General features: G+C 43.2%; 1 protein-coding gene across 1 annotated transcript; it reads right to left on the reverse strand.

Annotated features, from left to right (window-relative positions):
* Positions 1-3,124: 3,124 nt before the first annotated feature.
* On the reverse strand, positions 3,125-15,829 carry LOC129330033 (cytochrome c oxidase subunit 7A-related protein, mitochondrial). The gene is made up of 3 exons (XM_054979878.1): positions 15,523-15,829; positions 8,028-8,162; positions 3,125-3,988 (listed from the first exon to the last, which is right to left on the reverse strand). Exons 1-3 carry the CDS (start codon positions 15,592-15,594, stop codon positions 3,845-3,847), a joined length of 351 nt encoding a protein of 116 aa, XP_054835853.1. The 5' UTR covers positions 15,595-15,829; the 3' UTR covers positions 3,125-3,844.
* Between the last annotated feature and the right edge of the window lie 917 nt (positions 15,830-16,746).

The raw sequence follows: 16,746 nt of genomic DNA on the forward strand, positions 1-16,746 counted from the left end.
GAAGTCCTGGACTCAAGGTACATGCATGAATTGCACTATACAAACAAAACTGCCTTATTCTGAACCTGACCATTGGTCCATCAAGGTCAGTACTGTGTACTCAGACTGGCAGCAGCTCTCCAGGGTCTCAAGCAGAGGTTTTTCACTTCACCTACATCCTGATCCTTTTAGCTGGAGATGTCTGGGATTGAAGCCGCGATCTTCTTCTTGCCAGTCAGATGCTCTGCCACTGAGCCACAGCCTCTTCCCCATAAAGGGAGTGCTATTTGACACAAATAGTTGCTATTTTACTAGCCTCAGAGCCAATTTTACCATTAAAAATGGTCAAGAGATGGTGGACTTTCACTTTTAAGGACAGAGACCTTAAGACATCAAAAAACTAAACATCTCCTCTGATATCAGTTTTTGATTTTCATTTGCGTAAATGCACTATTCTTTTTCAATTCTGTGTAATGCTTTCTTACTGTTGACTTTTATATAAATTTTAATTGTTGTTTACTAGAAAACAGTAGAAAACAGCAAGCACCTATGGCAAACTAAATTAAATAGGAGTCCAGAGGCACAATAAAGACTTTAACAAATTATTCTAGCATACCATTTGTGCATCAGAGTGTACCACATCAGCTGCATGAAGAGTTCAACTATTAGAGGCAGATATACTGTTAGCAGTCAGACCACTCTTCCTGCTGAGGGGCAGTTTATAAATATGAAATCATAAACCCCCTTCCACATATAGCATAATCACTGCCTGGCCCAAGGCAGAATGGATGCCAACCAGTCAGGAGCCTGGAAAATTACCAGAATATGAGTCAGAGCAGCTGACTGACCAACAGCCCCCTCCTTGCCCTGGAGAGATGCATGACTTAGGACAAGACTCCCAGGTTCTGACTTGTCGCGTCAATGCCCAACCTTACCCATCTACCCTAATCCCTAGCCCCCTCTCTCTCTCTTTCTGGATCTGTCCATACATCCAACATGCCAGATCTTCTGAGTTCTGTGTAGTATTTTCTAGGATTCCTACTCTTTTACTTTGTATTATGCTAGGAATGAACTGGAAGGGCACCTTCTCAGAGTGTAAGTCTAGATGTTCTCAAGCGGACTGAGTGGTGTCAGCCTGAGTGGTGTCAGCCAATAGGTAGGGTGCTTTCCAGGGGACCCTTGGTCTATGGGAGATTCCCAGCAAGGTTGCCTTCCTCCCCTTCCTAACCATAACATTTAGCTAAATCACTTCTTCACATTTCCTTACTCCCACCAGTAGCAACCTCTCTGTCTCTCTCAGGATCTGTCCATACACCAAATTCATTTGGGTCTCTTCTCATGAAAAGTTAGTCATTTTGCTGCCTCTGCAGACCTCTGTCTTCAAGACTGGTAACTATTGCCTTCTCTCAAACTCCCGTCTCCCCCTCTCCTCTGATTTTCTTAGTTAGCCTTGTATGTGTGCTGTGTGTGGTTTTCTCTGTTTGCCCTTTTATTTCTCTTATAGGTGCTGTCCAGCAACACCGTCTTTCTGTCCACTCCGACCCCCCACCAGCCCTGCAGCAGCAGACACCATCTTCAGGCCCTGCAGTGCAGCCTCTGGCAGTACCTCAGTTGCAGGAGCCTCTACAGGCCCCCAGGCCTCTCTCACCCTTAGGCCAGTTGCAGCCGACGCCCATGCACAACTCTGGGGAACAGCCTGCCGCCACTCAGCAGACTCATCCTCCTCCTGAAGTTGCCCAGACAGCTCCACCTCATCCAGGCCCGTAGGATATTGCCATCAGCACAAGCCAGGCAGGCACAGGCCCCAAGATGCCAAGGGAGCCACTGGGGAGGGTTCAGAAACAGCAGGGGCAAGCCAGGCAGAGAGCAGACCAAATGCCCTGCCCTAGGCTGAGATGGAGTGGGTGGGGCCAGGACACCGCAGAGTCTACCCAGCCCTCTTATCAGATAGGCTGGGAGCAGGGCCAGTCAGGGAGAGTTGGTGGAGACTGGGGGCAGAGCCAGGGAGGTGGGGCAAGGGGAGGCCTTTAAATTCAGGTTCCTGTGAAGGCCAAGGAGGATTTTGCAGGGAGAGGCGGCTGGAGTGTGTTGTTACTCCCAGGGTAGAAGAAAGAACAAGGTGGTGTAATCCCCTTCCTTGCCTGTCAAAGGCTGGAGGACAGCTGCCTGGGGAGCTGGTAGGATAGCAGGCCATCAGGTAGGGGTGCCAGTGAGGGAGAAGCCTCACAGGTGTGCTATACATACATTCCCATTTAAACTATTCTCTTTGTTACATCTTCCCCACCCCTACCATTCTGTTGTTTGCTGCTTTAAGAACAAACGTATCTTCCTAAAGGTGTAACACTTTATTCACCTGATAAATGAGTTTTGTCTTTAAAAACATACTAAAATGGTTTTAGTCTTTAAGGTACAACTGAATTGCTGTTTATTATTTTTCTGCTAGAGGATAATTCCAGATGAGTAGCTAAAAGCAGCCATAATTGTTAATTGTCATTTCATGGCAAAGGCCATGAGCCAAAAATATTCATCCAAAGTGGCGGTTTGCTTTGCCTCTGCACGATCAACAACTCTGGCTTAATTTCATAGAAGGAGCTGTTCTCCTGCTGTACAGCAAGTGTAATGGGAAGGGCCAAAGATCAGAGATACAGAACATACTTCTCCGGCACAAGGTTCCAGATTCATCTATGGAATGCAGGAAGCAAGACCAAAAAAGGGCTCTGCCTCAGAACAAAGAACCATTGCTAGACAGGATAGTAGGCAATAAAAAAGAGCTTCATGTGTTCAGCCTAGTCATCATTTTATCGTCTCAATTACTACCAAAGTTAACAGAATTTTCCACTTGCCAAGGGTGCCCATATGAACTGCTGTTTGCTAGCTTGCCTAGATCAGTGATACCTACGGAAACAAAATGAGCTGACTCATCTGAGAGCTGATCAGCTAAAAATGAGTGTTTGATGTGTACAATGAATGTCTGCCTCCAAGTTTAATGCAGAAAGTTACATTTCAGTTATCAAAAGTTTGGGACACACATAATCACTTGCTATGCTCAAGTAATCACTCTTTGTGTGTCTCTCTGAAATTGGAAAACAGAACATTTTCAACCCCATTCTATGTTATTCATTAAAGCAAAAAACATCTTAAGGTATCCAGTATTCATACTGCTGTATTTATTCCAACATTAAACAAATAGAACTTTATTTTAGAGAGCGATCTGAGGGAAATCACATGATGGCACTGAGTCACTATACAGAATCCATCTTAAGTGAAATGCTACTCCCAAGAGATATGCTCACAAAGGTGGGCCTATTAAAGGATACAGACCTTCAGAACAGAGCTGGCCAGAGCACTATATCCCTTTGCCACATATTATTCATTGAGAAACAACCATTTAAGTAATTAGGCTTCCAACAGAGTTTGAGAAGGTTGTTCAAACTGTTAAGAAAAAAATGATCAATTTGCCATTCTGAGGTAAATTAGTAGTCTATTGTTTTCACTTCCATTGGTCAAGTTTATATTTAGCATCTCTTTATGCTCTCCTCCCTCGACAGGTGGTGGTAAGGAATGGACACGCATAGCTTCCTTTCAGCTCATGCCACCAAGTTCAAGAGGGCCTTGTTGCTAGGAGTATAACACAGGCTGATCACTTTGTCTGGTTTAGTGAAGGGTGTGAACCGGAAAAACTGAACAATCCAGTATTTAACTTCATCCTTATAATATTAAGCATAAGAATGCAACCATTTTCTAATCACTTCTCTTAAAGTCAAATGGAATCCCAAGAATTTGCAACAATCATATTGTAACGGTAGGGAGTTAAAGTCTTTTTTCCATACAGTTACTATCTCTGTCCCCATTCAACTGGAATCATTCACTTCTGTCTTTTTGGGTGAGCAGCCATGTAGAGCGCTATCAGACAATAAATGGTCCCTCCTATTGTTAGTGCCATAGTGGTCCGGTAAAGGAGTTTGTCAGGAACTCCTCGCTTCAAATGCACTGGCACACCATCAGGTTTCTGTCAGAAACAAACCAAAAAAGGAAGTATGAGTCAAGGCATACACGTTACTATTCCAAGTGAACTACTACAAGTAAACTTGAAAGCCTGAAAAGGTTAAATGGAAACAAATAAAAGCTGATACGCAACAATACAATAGTAGAAGTTGAATTTATTTATTTCATTTATACCGCCACCTTTTCCACAATACAGACCCAAAGTGGCTTATATCATTCTACTTAATGAGAAGGGAAGAGACTTTTCAAAAGCTAAACTAGATATGACAGTAAGAGACTGGCAAACAGATCTCCCACCAGTTTTAAAGTGTAACAAATTAAGCCATAGTACAAGGAGCTGTACGTGTAAATCAATTATTTCATGTTGATTTCTCAAATAAAGTCTTCCTTCAGCTGCTATTTACCGTATGAGGGAAAAGCCACAAAAGCATCATACAGGTATTTGCATGTTTTTCCCTGTGGAGCAAACAGCAGCCTCCTTTTGCACCAGGAAAATAAGGGAGGGGCAAGAGAGCAGATGGCTGCCCTCCCTATGGGAGTCCCAATCTGAACTGTTCCCTCCCTATTTGCACAGCTGCTCTATACATTCATGGATCTCCTGTTGACTTATCTAGTTCAGCCCGAAGTCTTAAAATTTGAGTCACATGTTTGCGTATGCATGTGTTGTCTGCAGACACAGATTTGATATATTCTGTAGAGCTCAGCAGACTCCGTTTTTTTCAGAAAAGTATAATGCCACTTATGGCTCACAAGGAAGGTTTGGAATTACACAGACCATGCCTAGTGATGCCTCAGTAGCCAAAGAAGAAGCTAAGAATTCTCTATGGAAAGAAGGTAAATATTAGGCAATTTGGGTTTCCGATTCAGGTAAAGTACCCGAATCGGACCCAATTCGCAATGATCTGTATTGCTTTGGGAAGCTTCGGGTCAAGGGGTTTAAATGCCCCTTTCTGTGCCACTTTGCAGCGGCATAGAAACGGGCATTTAAATCTTCGCCGGATGGGTCAGCTGCTTGCAGGGAGATCCCGGCTTGGCGGAGAGATCCCCACCAAGCAGCTGATCCAGGCCTTCCCCGCTGCCCTGCTGGCTGTTGTGTGGCAGAGGTGGCACAGTGTTGTGTGGCGGAGGTGGCACAGGCGGCGGAGGAGCTGGCTGCGGCATTCCTCACCACCCAGCTGACTGCTGCGGCAGTGAAGGAGGTGGCACAGGCAGCAGAGAAGCCAGCTCCAGGCCATCCCAGCCTTGTGAGGGCTGCTGCCGCCTCCACCTAGCTGATCGGCCTCCCCTCTCCCTGCCGGCCAGGTAAGTGGGGTGGGGGGTGGGTTTACCCCAGCGTGGTGGTGGGGGTTGCTCCCCCTCACTTCACTATGCGCCAAATCTTTACAAAGCATACTGAAGCAAGCTAAATACCAGAATCCTGAAGCGGCTTGCCGCTTCAGGATTCTTGTAATTCTTGTAATTCTGGATTTTTTTCCCACTTTGAGTAAAACCCAAAGTGGGAAACCCAAATCTTTTGGGGGTGCATACCCCTAGTAAATATTCAATACCTCTACAGCTCCCTGCCATTCCCCATGGTAGCAGGAAGAGATCATGCAACATTATTTATACTGATCTGTTTAAAAGAATACATGCAGACTTGCATACATCCATTACAATGCCTCCTGAAGCACCAGCCGCTATCAGCAGAAGTCCACACATAACACTGCATCAATAGCTTCACAAGCACAAGAAGGTCTCTTAAATGCCACCGCAATTAGAACCAAACTAGACATGATGGTAGATGTATAAAATGTTATCTGCATGCAGATAACACACACAATGCAGAAAAGTGTGTCATATTTCTTGCAATGTAGTGGCTTCTAGCCTCTCTTTAACAAATCGTTGCCTTCTTCTACCCAAGGATAATTGCATCTGCCAACTGTGAAAAAACATTTCATGCACCTAACAAATTAGATGTGAAAGGTTATGCCAGCTATAAATCTGTTCACCTTTAAGGTGCCTCTGGACTTTTTGTTGTTTTATAAGTAGGCTCTGTATTTCTTAGGATTTTTTTTTGCAAAGTATTGAAACTGGTATTGAATGCAGAAATATAAGAACTGCAACTCTATAGCCACAAGTGGTACACACTGGAAACAGAGCTGGCTTGCCTGGCAAAGGTTCAGAAAACTAGATTTATTTTATTTACATTATTTACAGTCCACCTTTCTCACTGAGACTTAAGGCAGATGACACAGTGTAAGTTAATATGATCAACAACTGGGATATTTGATGTATTGTCGAAGGCTTTCACGGCCGGAGAACGATGGTTGTTGTGGGTTTTCCGGGCTGTATTGCCATAGTCTTGGCATTGTAGTTCCTGACGTTTCGCCAGCAGCTGTGGCTGGCATCTTCAGAGGTGTAGCACCAAAAGACAGAGATCTCTCAGTGTCACAGTGTGGAAAAGATGTTGGCAGGTCATTTATATCTACTCAGGAGGGGTGGGGTTGAGCCGAGTCATCCTGTAAGAGTTTCCCAGGGTGTGGAATGCTAATGGCGGAAGGCTTCACTGTATCCTGAGGAGGTTCTTTTGCATATGGATTGGTGCTTGATGTGCTAATCTTCTCTGCAGGGCTATTGTCGGGTGTGGAGTGTTTTGTTGGCCTGGTGTTTTTCAGAACTGGAAACCATGCTCTGTTCATTCTTAAGGTTTCTTCTTTCCTGTTGAAGTTTTGCTTATGTTTGTGAATTTCAATGGCTTCCCTGTGCAGTCTGACAAAGTAGTTTGTCAGACTGCGAGGGGAAGCCATTGAAATTCACAAGCATAAGCAAAACTTCAACAGGAAAGAAGAAACCTTAAGAATGAACAGAGCATGGTTTCCAGTTCTGAAAAACACCAGGCTAACAAAACACTCTAGACCCGACAATAGCCCAGCACAGAAGATTAGCACATCAAGCACCAATCCATATGCAAAAGAACCTCCTCAGGATACAGTGAAGCCTCCCGCCATTAGCATTCCACACCCTGGGAAACTCTTACAGGATGACTCAGCTCAACCCCACCCCTCCTGAGTAGATATAAATGACCTGCCAACATCTTTTGCACACTGTGACACTGAGAGATCTCTGTCTTTTGGTGCTACACCTCTGAAGATGCCAGCCACAGCTGCTGGCAAAACGTCAGGAACTACAATGCCAAGACCACGGCAATACAGCCCGGAAAGCCCACAACAACCAACTGGGATATTTAATAGAAATACAATGGGGTAAGGATTACAGAAATTTGAAAACAAGCAGAAATGATATAGAACTGAAAACAACACAACTGAAACAAAACATAAGCAAATTGGCACAACTTATTAAATGATTCAGAACTATATAATAGGACTATACTGACAGCAACAGACAGTACCCAGTAGTATAGTCTACAGTTCCTATTCCATTACCAATGCATGTCTCTGAATCATTTCCTTATAGCACAGTCCTATTAGCTGTGTAAAAAATCCCTCCTGATTAATTCAGTTTTGCATAGTTTGCAAAAAAACGGGAGACGGGGTGTTTTTCTGACCCTTCCAAAGCTCTCAACATTTCTCTCTCCCATAACAACTATTTCTTGCCCACATAACTGTGCATTTATCCCTGCTTCTAATCTTTGTACTCTATCATTTCAGCCTTTGTCAAAATTTTCAATGTATTCAGGAGCCTCATCCTTGGAAGAAAGCTTATGCAGAAAACAAACACAGAAACTCACATAAAAGATATAGCAAGGGAGAAGGTGTTAAAATCATGTAAAGGGTGCTAGCCCTAACCTTAGTTTAATTAGATTACATAAATCTGATGAAATTCAATGCGTTTCAAATTCTTCTTAAAGCAGAACTACTGACTAACATTCACAAGAATCTGATAGTACAAGAATTTCATCTATACTTGGGCAAATATGAGGCAGTCAACACTGCTGCACAGGAGACTGAATAGTGCTTAATCACTTTCCCTATTACTGGTTTTTCAGGGATGCAATTCTAAGAAAAAAATACACTTTCAGTAAAAAAAAAAATGTTTCTTCTCACCTGAAACAACTTTTGCAGCTCTGGAACCTTGTTTTTACCCATATACTCAACAGTTGAAGACGAGTCAGAGGCAAGTTTAGTTGGTGTTCCAAAAATCAGAGCTGGTGATTCCATGGGTACCGCTGGTTTGAATCCCTGAATAAATAAGGACATTAAAGTTTAATACATGAAAACAGATTGTATATCAACTACTATGATCCCTGAAAACAAGTGACCAGCAAACAGGAAGATGCAAAGTAATGGCAAATCCAGTTTGACCTTGAATAATTTAACTCCCTAGCCATTTAATATGGAAAAATATCTCTTATATTTAACAACTGCACAATATAAATTCTTCTCAAAATTGGTCTGTTCTTCTATGACTTCCCCATTCTGAAATTATTGCCAGATATTTAAGAATCTGTCAATTAATGCAAAAAATAACAAATGAAATTAAGACTGCCACAGGTAAGTATGCCACAGCTGAAATCTTGTACAGGGGAGTAAGATCAAGAACCAGTGTAATATTCACATTGCAATCTTAAGCAGAGTTACATCCTTCCAAGACGAATGAATTCAATGGGCTTAGAAGGGCATAACACTATTTAGGACTGCACTAACAAGGGATCCAAGAAGTCTCTAAATTAAATCTTACTTCTACTGTAAGCTCAATAAATGGTAGACTTGTGTGTTTCTTCTGTTATTAATTACAATAATTACAAAAATCAGGTATTCCAGAATTATTGTAATTAGTATAAAAACAGCTTGTAACACGAAGAATCATTTTATTTTGGTTTGTTCTGGTTTCTTTTGTTATTGTAGTCTCTGCCTTTCATTGTTCACTTTTACAAGGCAGACATTTTTCTAATAAGGTCAGAGAGAGCATACGCGCGCAGCGTTCTTTAAAGGGCTGTAACAGTAACCATTAAGATTACATACATGTGTGAGGTAAAGGTAAAGGCAGTCCCCTGTGCAAGCACCGAACCCATGGGGAGACGTTGCATCACGTTTTCTTGGCAGACTTTTTACAGGGTGGTTTGCCATTACCTTCCCCAGTCATCTACACTTGGGTACTCATTGGGTACTCATTTTACCAACCTTGGAAGGATGGAAAGCTGAGTCAACCTTGAGCCAGCTACCTGAACTCGGCTTCTGTCAGGAGGTATTCCAATCCTAAAAGATCTGGCGTACAACTTTACCTTCCTGTCTCCTCCCCAACACTTGTCCCCCTCTACCAAATTTTCCCAAGGAATCTGCACACCTCTGCTTGCCTGCTGCTCTCCAAACTTATCCTCCATCCAAGCAAATCTTCCTCATGGTCCAGATGCTTTGCCCTCCTTGCAGCACCAAATGCCCTTGCCCTGTCAGTCGGGCTCTTCCTTGCACTACTGTTCTTCAAGCTAAGCAGCTGCAATGCTTTTTGTCTTACTGTTTGGAATCGTTTCTGTCAATTTTCCCATAGATTTTAATGTTAAATTTGGGTGAAGGAGCTTTTTTATTCTACCTGTCTCGTAATTGGCAACATGGATGGCCTCTGGGTTTCATCCATTTTGGATGGAAGAGCATAAAGGTACAGAGGTGAGGAAAAGGGCGAGGTTTTCCCCTGAAACTGATGGAAAATAATGCAACAGAATGATGAAAACAAAACAACAACAAAACCATGTGAAACAATTTGATAATAAAACTGTTTCTTTTGGAATTTATTTATTTTGTTTTTCTTGTTAAGCGCCCATGAATAAGTCTAATAAATGGTCTCAGCCCTCTCCCCCATTCTTTGAAATATGAGGATAACAACACAAACCTACTGTTTATATGTAAGTAACACAGTATCAAAAGAAGCTCAGAGAGCCAAATCGGCATTTAGTATCAGCCAAGAATGCACTGGTTAGTATATGGATGGGAGACCACCAAGAAGACAGGGTTGCTATGCAGAGGCAGGCAATGGCAAACCACCTCTGTTAGTTTCTTCCTTTGAAAACTCATGTCAGCTACAACTTGACAACACTTTACACAAACACAAGTGAGTGAGATGATTGGTTGATGACAGAGTGTGGGCAGAATGAACTGCTGTTCAGAGAGAGAACATTCAATCTGAGCAAAAATAGGCAAGCTGTGTGCAGCCTGAGGGTGCCCATGCATTTCTGAGAGAAATATTGATTCTAGTTCAGTTAGGCAACCTGCGTGGAAGCCTGAACTTTGTGTGTCTGTGAGAGAACATTCATTCCATCTGAAGCAGGCAAACTGTGTGTGCACCTGAGAAAATCCATGAGAGATTGATCTATCTGAAGCAGGCAAACTGTGTGTGCATCTATAAAGATCTGTGTGACTGTGTCTATGTAAAGAAACTTTAAGAACTGAGAACTATCTTTGAAACCATCAAGTTTAAGTACTAGTGTGAAACCAATATGCTTCTTGTAAAAATATATGTTTATTTTGGGTTTTTTTGTTCATGCCAGAGTATGTTATTCCTATATCCCATTCCTATCCTCAGGGCCACATAGTCCCACAAAAGGAGCCTGATGCTTGGGCACATTATTAAAGGGGAAATTTAAATTATTTTGGAATGTAATTCCAACTGGCAACAATCTACCCACAGGGTGTAAGAAGAGGGTTAAAAGCAAAATCTAACTGAAAAAGAAAGGGGGTCGTAACAATATCTATTGGTGCTGATAAAAATTAACTTGAAAAATTTAGTCATTGTTTAATAATTTAGTATAAACTTTCAAGGTTTTGCTAGATGAAAAGGAAGGAGTGTTAGGAAGGGGGAAGGACTTAATGGTGAACTTGCCCCACTATTTTTCCCCTGTTCTTCAAAGATCTTAATATAACTGGGAACTTTATCCCTCAATGTATATGGAAGGAAACCAGTCCAGAGAATTTTATAGAGAGCCAGTGTCAGTTAGGCAACCTGTGTGGAAGCCTTTATTCCCCATGAAGTATAACTGCATTAATGAACAACCCTACGAAAAATTCTTCAATTAAGAGCTGAATGTGCCACCTTCACAACACAGCCTGTCTTCATTTATGCATTCCAGCTTTGCTGATGAAGAGCTGAGATGCAGTTAATCCTAAATGCTATACGCCCAAGCAATTCACAACTCATTTACTCATGAGCAACTCCAGTTAATTTAACAAGTCTTCAGTGCAGTAAAGAAGCTACAGATTGCCATCACAATTAACGGCACATTAATTCTCTTCCTTATTATTCCAGACAGCAAGTGTGAACACAATATGCTTGATATTAAATTTGCATTTTAACAGGGCTAAAGAGTGTGTGCTTGGAATGAATGTCTACTAATTAGTTTTTGTTTGTTCATCTATCAAGTGCCTGTCAATCAAAGGCAATTTTTAAACACATTTTTCACATGTCAGGGTAACTTCATTAATACTAGTTAAATTTAAAAATCATGCAGTAGGAACCAGTTTCTCTGTGTTAAGTATATACATTTTACAAATGTTTACAAAGTGTGTTACTATTATCCTCACAACAATCACCCTGTGAGGTGGGTGGGGCTGAGAGTGCTCTGAAAGAGCTGTGACTGACCCACGGTCACCCAGCTGGCTTCAACTGGAGGAATGGGGAATCAAACCTGGCTCTCCATATTAGACTCTTACCACTCTTAACCACTACATCAAACTGGCCCTCACACCAAACTGGCTCTCTACCATAAAAAGAGGAAGGGAAAATGGTGTTCTAAGTTTCTTTGGATCCCCTCTGGGGGAAAAAACTGTGGTATCTCTAAATAAACAAACATACAGTTATCAGATACCTTTTATACATACATGCTGCAGTGGTTAGTGTTGGACTAGGATCTCGAAGACCCAGGTTCAAATCCCCACTGTCATGGAAGTTTGCTGGGTGGATCTTGGGCCTCTCAGCCCACCCTCTCAGCCTAACTACTTCACAGGGTTGTTATTTATTTATTTGTTTAATTTGATTTCTATTCCGCTTTCCCTGCAAGTGGGCTCAGAGCGGATCACAACATGTTAAAATGTTCAATAAATATAATAAAATTTTGCAGCAATATAAACATTAATAACACATACATTATGAAACAGCCACGCACATTTTGCCCCACCACCTCAACCTAATAACCCCCCGGGCGGTGTGGCCAGTTACAGAACCCAAGGGGGGGGCATATACTCCCCCCCCATGGCAGGAGACCAATACAATACCTTAGGTGGTCCACCCACCTCAACCCCCAATATGCCTAGTGGAACATTTTTGTCTTGCAGGCCCAGTGGAAAGATAGTAAATCTGGCTGGGCCCAGGTTTCCATAGACAGAGAGTTCCACCAGGTTGGGGCTAGGACCAAGAAAGCCCTGGCCTTGGTTGAGGCAAGGCGAACCTCCCTAGGGCCAGGGACCACCAGTAGATGTTTATCTGCCAAATGGAACAGTCTCCAGGGAATATATGGCAAGAGGCGGTCCCACAGGTATGCTGGTCCCAGTCTGCTAAAGATAAATGTTGTGAAGATAAATACGGGTGTGCAATACAGGTCTGGGAACGGGCAAAAAAGCTGGATTTGTGCCAATCCAGCATAATCCAATGATGCTGGTTCCCCAGGGTGAACCCCAGATCGGATCCAGGCATTCGGACTTGCTGTGGTTGGATTATCTGGCTGTAGATGGCAACCATTGGCAGCCACCACAGGCAGAGTAGCAGTGGCAGTGAGAGCAGCAGTGTGAATGGAGCAAAGCGCTGCGCCACTGCAGGAAAGCAGGGTAAGGCTGTTGGGAAAGGGGAGGATGCAGCAGGCAGATTGGATTCCCATCCCATTCTGCCCCTCCCCGCAGAGGTCCGAAAGAGCCCCTTCAAGACACCATGGCTTGGCAAACCTCACCACTCACCTCACTTCGGTAAAAGGATTCTTTGATTTGACATTGGGATTCTCTTATCTGACAACAACAAACGTGCAAAGGAGTTATGTTGAACCAAAGAATTCCGAGCAAGGGGTGGGAGGGAAGCTTAAAAGTTTTGGAAATGCTTCCTCCATAGGAAACAACAAAGAATGGCTGGAGGCAGCTTGTTCTTGGGCCCACAGAATTGGACTATGGGGTCCAATCCTCCTGAAATTTGGTGATTCATTAGGGGGCAATCAGGAGTAGATTCCCTGCTAATTTGGTGGAGATTCTCCCCATCCCCTCAGACATTATTCCCTATGTGGAATAATGGCCAGTTAAATCGGGCATTCTTTAACCCAGATCAGAGAATCTGATCCAGATTTGAGGGACCTGGATTTTTTTGTCCCTGAAACCTGGATCCAGATTTCCCAGATTTTTTTTTTTTTGGTGCACACCCCTAAAGACAAAATGGTTGTTCGAAGAATGATGTAAGCTGCTTCGGGTCCCCAGTGAGGAGAAAGGTGGGGGGTACAAAAGAAGTTTTTTAAAAATAAAAAATACACTAAGATGCCCCTCTGAAGATGCAATTAGCACCCATAGGAAAATAAATGGGATCAAGTGCGTGAATTTATATATTTCCCCACAAAAGCCAACTGGGGCTTTAGAGGCACTTTAAATTGTGAAACAGGCATGGGGAAAAAGGGCTAAACACTCTCTTTCCACATAAACCTTCCCTGACTTTCAAAGCAGCTTGAGGGGAGCTGTAAATTAACTTTTCGAAAACTGCAGAAGACCCATCCCTAGGATGTGTCTTTTGCAAACTGATGGATCCTACATGTTAAGTCAGGTTTGGCCATGACACAGGGAGGGACAGAAGCAGAGTGGCTGGGTAGGGGGACATAATAGGCAAGTGAGTTGATAGGCAATGTCGTGAGAAAAAGAATGCCTGAGCAAGAAAAGATTCTGAAAAGTAAGAATGAAAGAAAAGGGAGCTAGAGCCAAAAAAAGTCCCATGAAGCTTTAGTACAGGAGGAGATACAGAATACCAGTGATAAAGAAAAGGTGAAGGAGCTGTTGAAACACAAGGGATGTATCCTAGGTAGCCAACATGGCTGTACTTCACACATTTATTCATCTAGAACATTTACAGGGTACGCCTAAGACATTTTTAAGGGCAGTGCTTTGTAGTAATCAAATGTGGAGATCACAAAAGCACAGATCTGCATAGCAAAATCTTCTCCAGCCAGAAAGGAGAGAGCATATACTACAGTATTTCTAACCATACTCGCAGCTTGTTTCTCAACAAGAAAGGTAACGATTGGTAATCAAAGTGCAAAACGTGATGAGGATAGCTAGAAATTTAAAACATTTTATTATGCCTTGTTTGTGACAGCTGCTTTAAAAAGCGAAATGGACACACAAAAGTTTGAACATTTTGGAAGCTTAACTCCACAGTTAAGCAGCGGTGAGGAAGAAAAGAGTTAAAATAAATGCTTCTCCAGAAGGATACTGTGGCTGATGGTATCAAAAACCACGGAGAGGTCCAGAAGAATGAACAGGGACCCAAAGCCCCTGTCAGGGTAACCAAGGCCCTTTTGATCCCAAACTGAGACACGGTTCTGGATTAAAATAGATTTACATAATCCATCTCCTCCAAGAGTGCCAGAAGCCACATAAAGCCACCTCCACAGAGAAGAAACAAGGAAGGGGTAAGAATGTAGATTGCTCTAAACTCCTTGCAAGGAGGGCAAAATAGAAATATATGAGATAGACAGACAAAATGTTCAGAACAGCAAGTAGAGCCTTCTACCGTGTTCAGTGGATGGTGTACATATCAAAATATGTAGTGATACTGTGTGAAAAGGACTTTTCTATGTATGCAAAACTGTCCCTAGTTTGATCTATGAAACATTAGATTATGCTGCTTAAAAGCATATTATTCCCAAGTAAACATACTGTATAAGCACAAAACAAAGAAATAATTAAAAAATTAGTCATTTCTCCTAACAAAGGCACTCAAAACAACCAAACACAATAAAATAACAGAAGTTACTCACTCACACACACCTCAAAATGTAGCTCAAACCAGTTAACTCTGTTGCAGTTTTCCTCCCCGTCTAAGAGGAGGAAGGAAAAGAAATGGGCCAATCAAGGCACTTCATGACTTATGAGCAAAGCCCAGAGAGTTTCTTGACCTGGCCTCTTCAACTCTGAAGGTCACCCAGGCCCATATAAATCATCCTGTCTTCGTGTGCTTCTAGCGGCTATAATTCTTATCGTTACGTTTTCCTGCCTTTCTTCCAGGGAGCCCAGGGAGGTGCATATGCCACATGACCCTTCTTATTTTTCAGTTGCCACACTATCATGAGTGAATACCTCAAGGTCACCCAACAATTCTCGTGGCTGGGCTGGAATTTGAACTCAGGTCTCCCCAGTTCTACCCTCTTAACCACAACACGAGGCAGACTCCCAGGACAGAGCAGAGTCCCTCTTCTTCCCGCCAAGGACAAAGCCCACGAGCTCTCCTTGACACCCGCTAAATCCCTCGCGAAGACATCTTTTCCGACCTCTCCTCGTTATCTGTCCCTTCTGAGAAAGGCTGCACTCGCGGGAAGACGCTGAAGGTCAAGACCCGCTAACGGTCGGGGATCCGCGGAGGGCTACTCGTTACCTGCGGGGTGTAGGCAGAAGAAGCGCCGGCCCCGACCAGCCTCTGCGTGAAGCCGCTGAATTTGTAATACATAGCGGTACGCGGGAAAGGCTCCCCGGGTCCACGCACGCCGCTCTGCTTCCAAGACCGGTGAAGAGGAAAGCAGCAACCTGCGACGACTCCAAAGAAAAGACCTTTCCCACGTACAGCTCTTTCTTGGACCCCAGTATGGAGACAAGCTGCCTGCGCCCTTGAGCATTTCGCTTGAAAGAAAGAGAGCGCAGCAGCTTTACTGACGCTTAAAGAGAGCCTATGAAACTAGCCTGCTTCGAATCCCGTAGAAAAGTTCTCTTCCAAGTTGGAAAGCAGTAACGTATGGAATCAGGCAAAACCTTAGGCAGCCCGAAATTTTAAAGCGCATGCGCAATTTTTGTCCTTTGCCTTGTTCTGTGCGGAATCGAAGGACCTGAAAGGGACCAATCACCGGAGAAAAGGAACGTTAGACAACGGTTGTTAGGACAGAGGAAAAACTTTGGGCTGCCTGCCTCTCAGAACGGAAGTTGGCTGGCAGAAACACGTTGCAGTCGCGACAAAGCAGCAGAAATGGGGGTTGCATTAGACATAATACGAATATAGCTAAGCAAGGCAATAAGGCACAGAATTAGGAGGCATCGCTGGTCCTTTTGAACTGGTTCGCTTGTAAACAGGTGCAGGGGCTTTGAGTTGGATGTGAGGTGTGCAGATATGTTCTGAACATTCAACACGCCCTTTCATTCCGATGTTTTCATGTGCCGTGGGGAGAATGCTTTGACATATTTGCTGTCCTGCTTGAAAAGAGGCGTGGAAGGCTTGAGCGCATGGTTCAGATTTGAAATGTAGAAAGAAATCCTCAGTGCACACGCCATTTTTCATTCCAATATTTAAGTCTTCAAAACCGCTGTCCCGTTAGGAAAAATAAAAGCCCTGCTGGATCAGACCAGTGGTCCAGCTAGTTCAGTATCCTGTTCTGTACAGTGGCCAATCAGCACAGCGACATAGAGACCAAGCCCTTCCGGTTACTGCATTACTGCTGGATATGAAGGTTCCCTTTAGTGGACATGGTTAATAGCCATGGTTAATAGCCATTGATGAATCAATCTAATGTCCTTTTAATGGCCGTCACTATGTTCACTGGCAGGGAATTCCACCATGTAATTACTCCTTGATAATGAAATATTTCCTTTTGTCCTAAATATATTGCCCGTT

The sequence above is a fragment of the Eublepharis macularius genome, chromosome 1, assembly GCF_028583425.1.
Source record: "Eublepharis macularius isolate TG4126 chromosome 1, MPM_Emac_v1.0, whole genome shotgun sequence".
Lineage (NCBI taxonomy): Eukaryota > Metazoa > Chordata > Lepidosauria > Squamata > Eublepharidae > Eublepharis > Eublepharis macularius.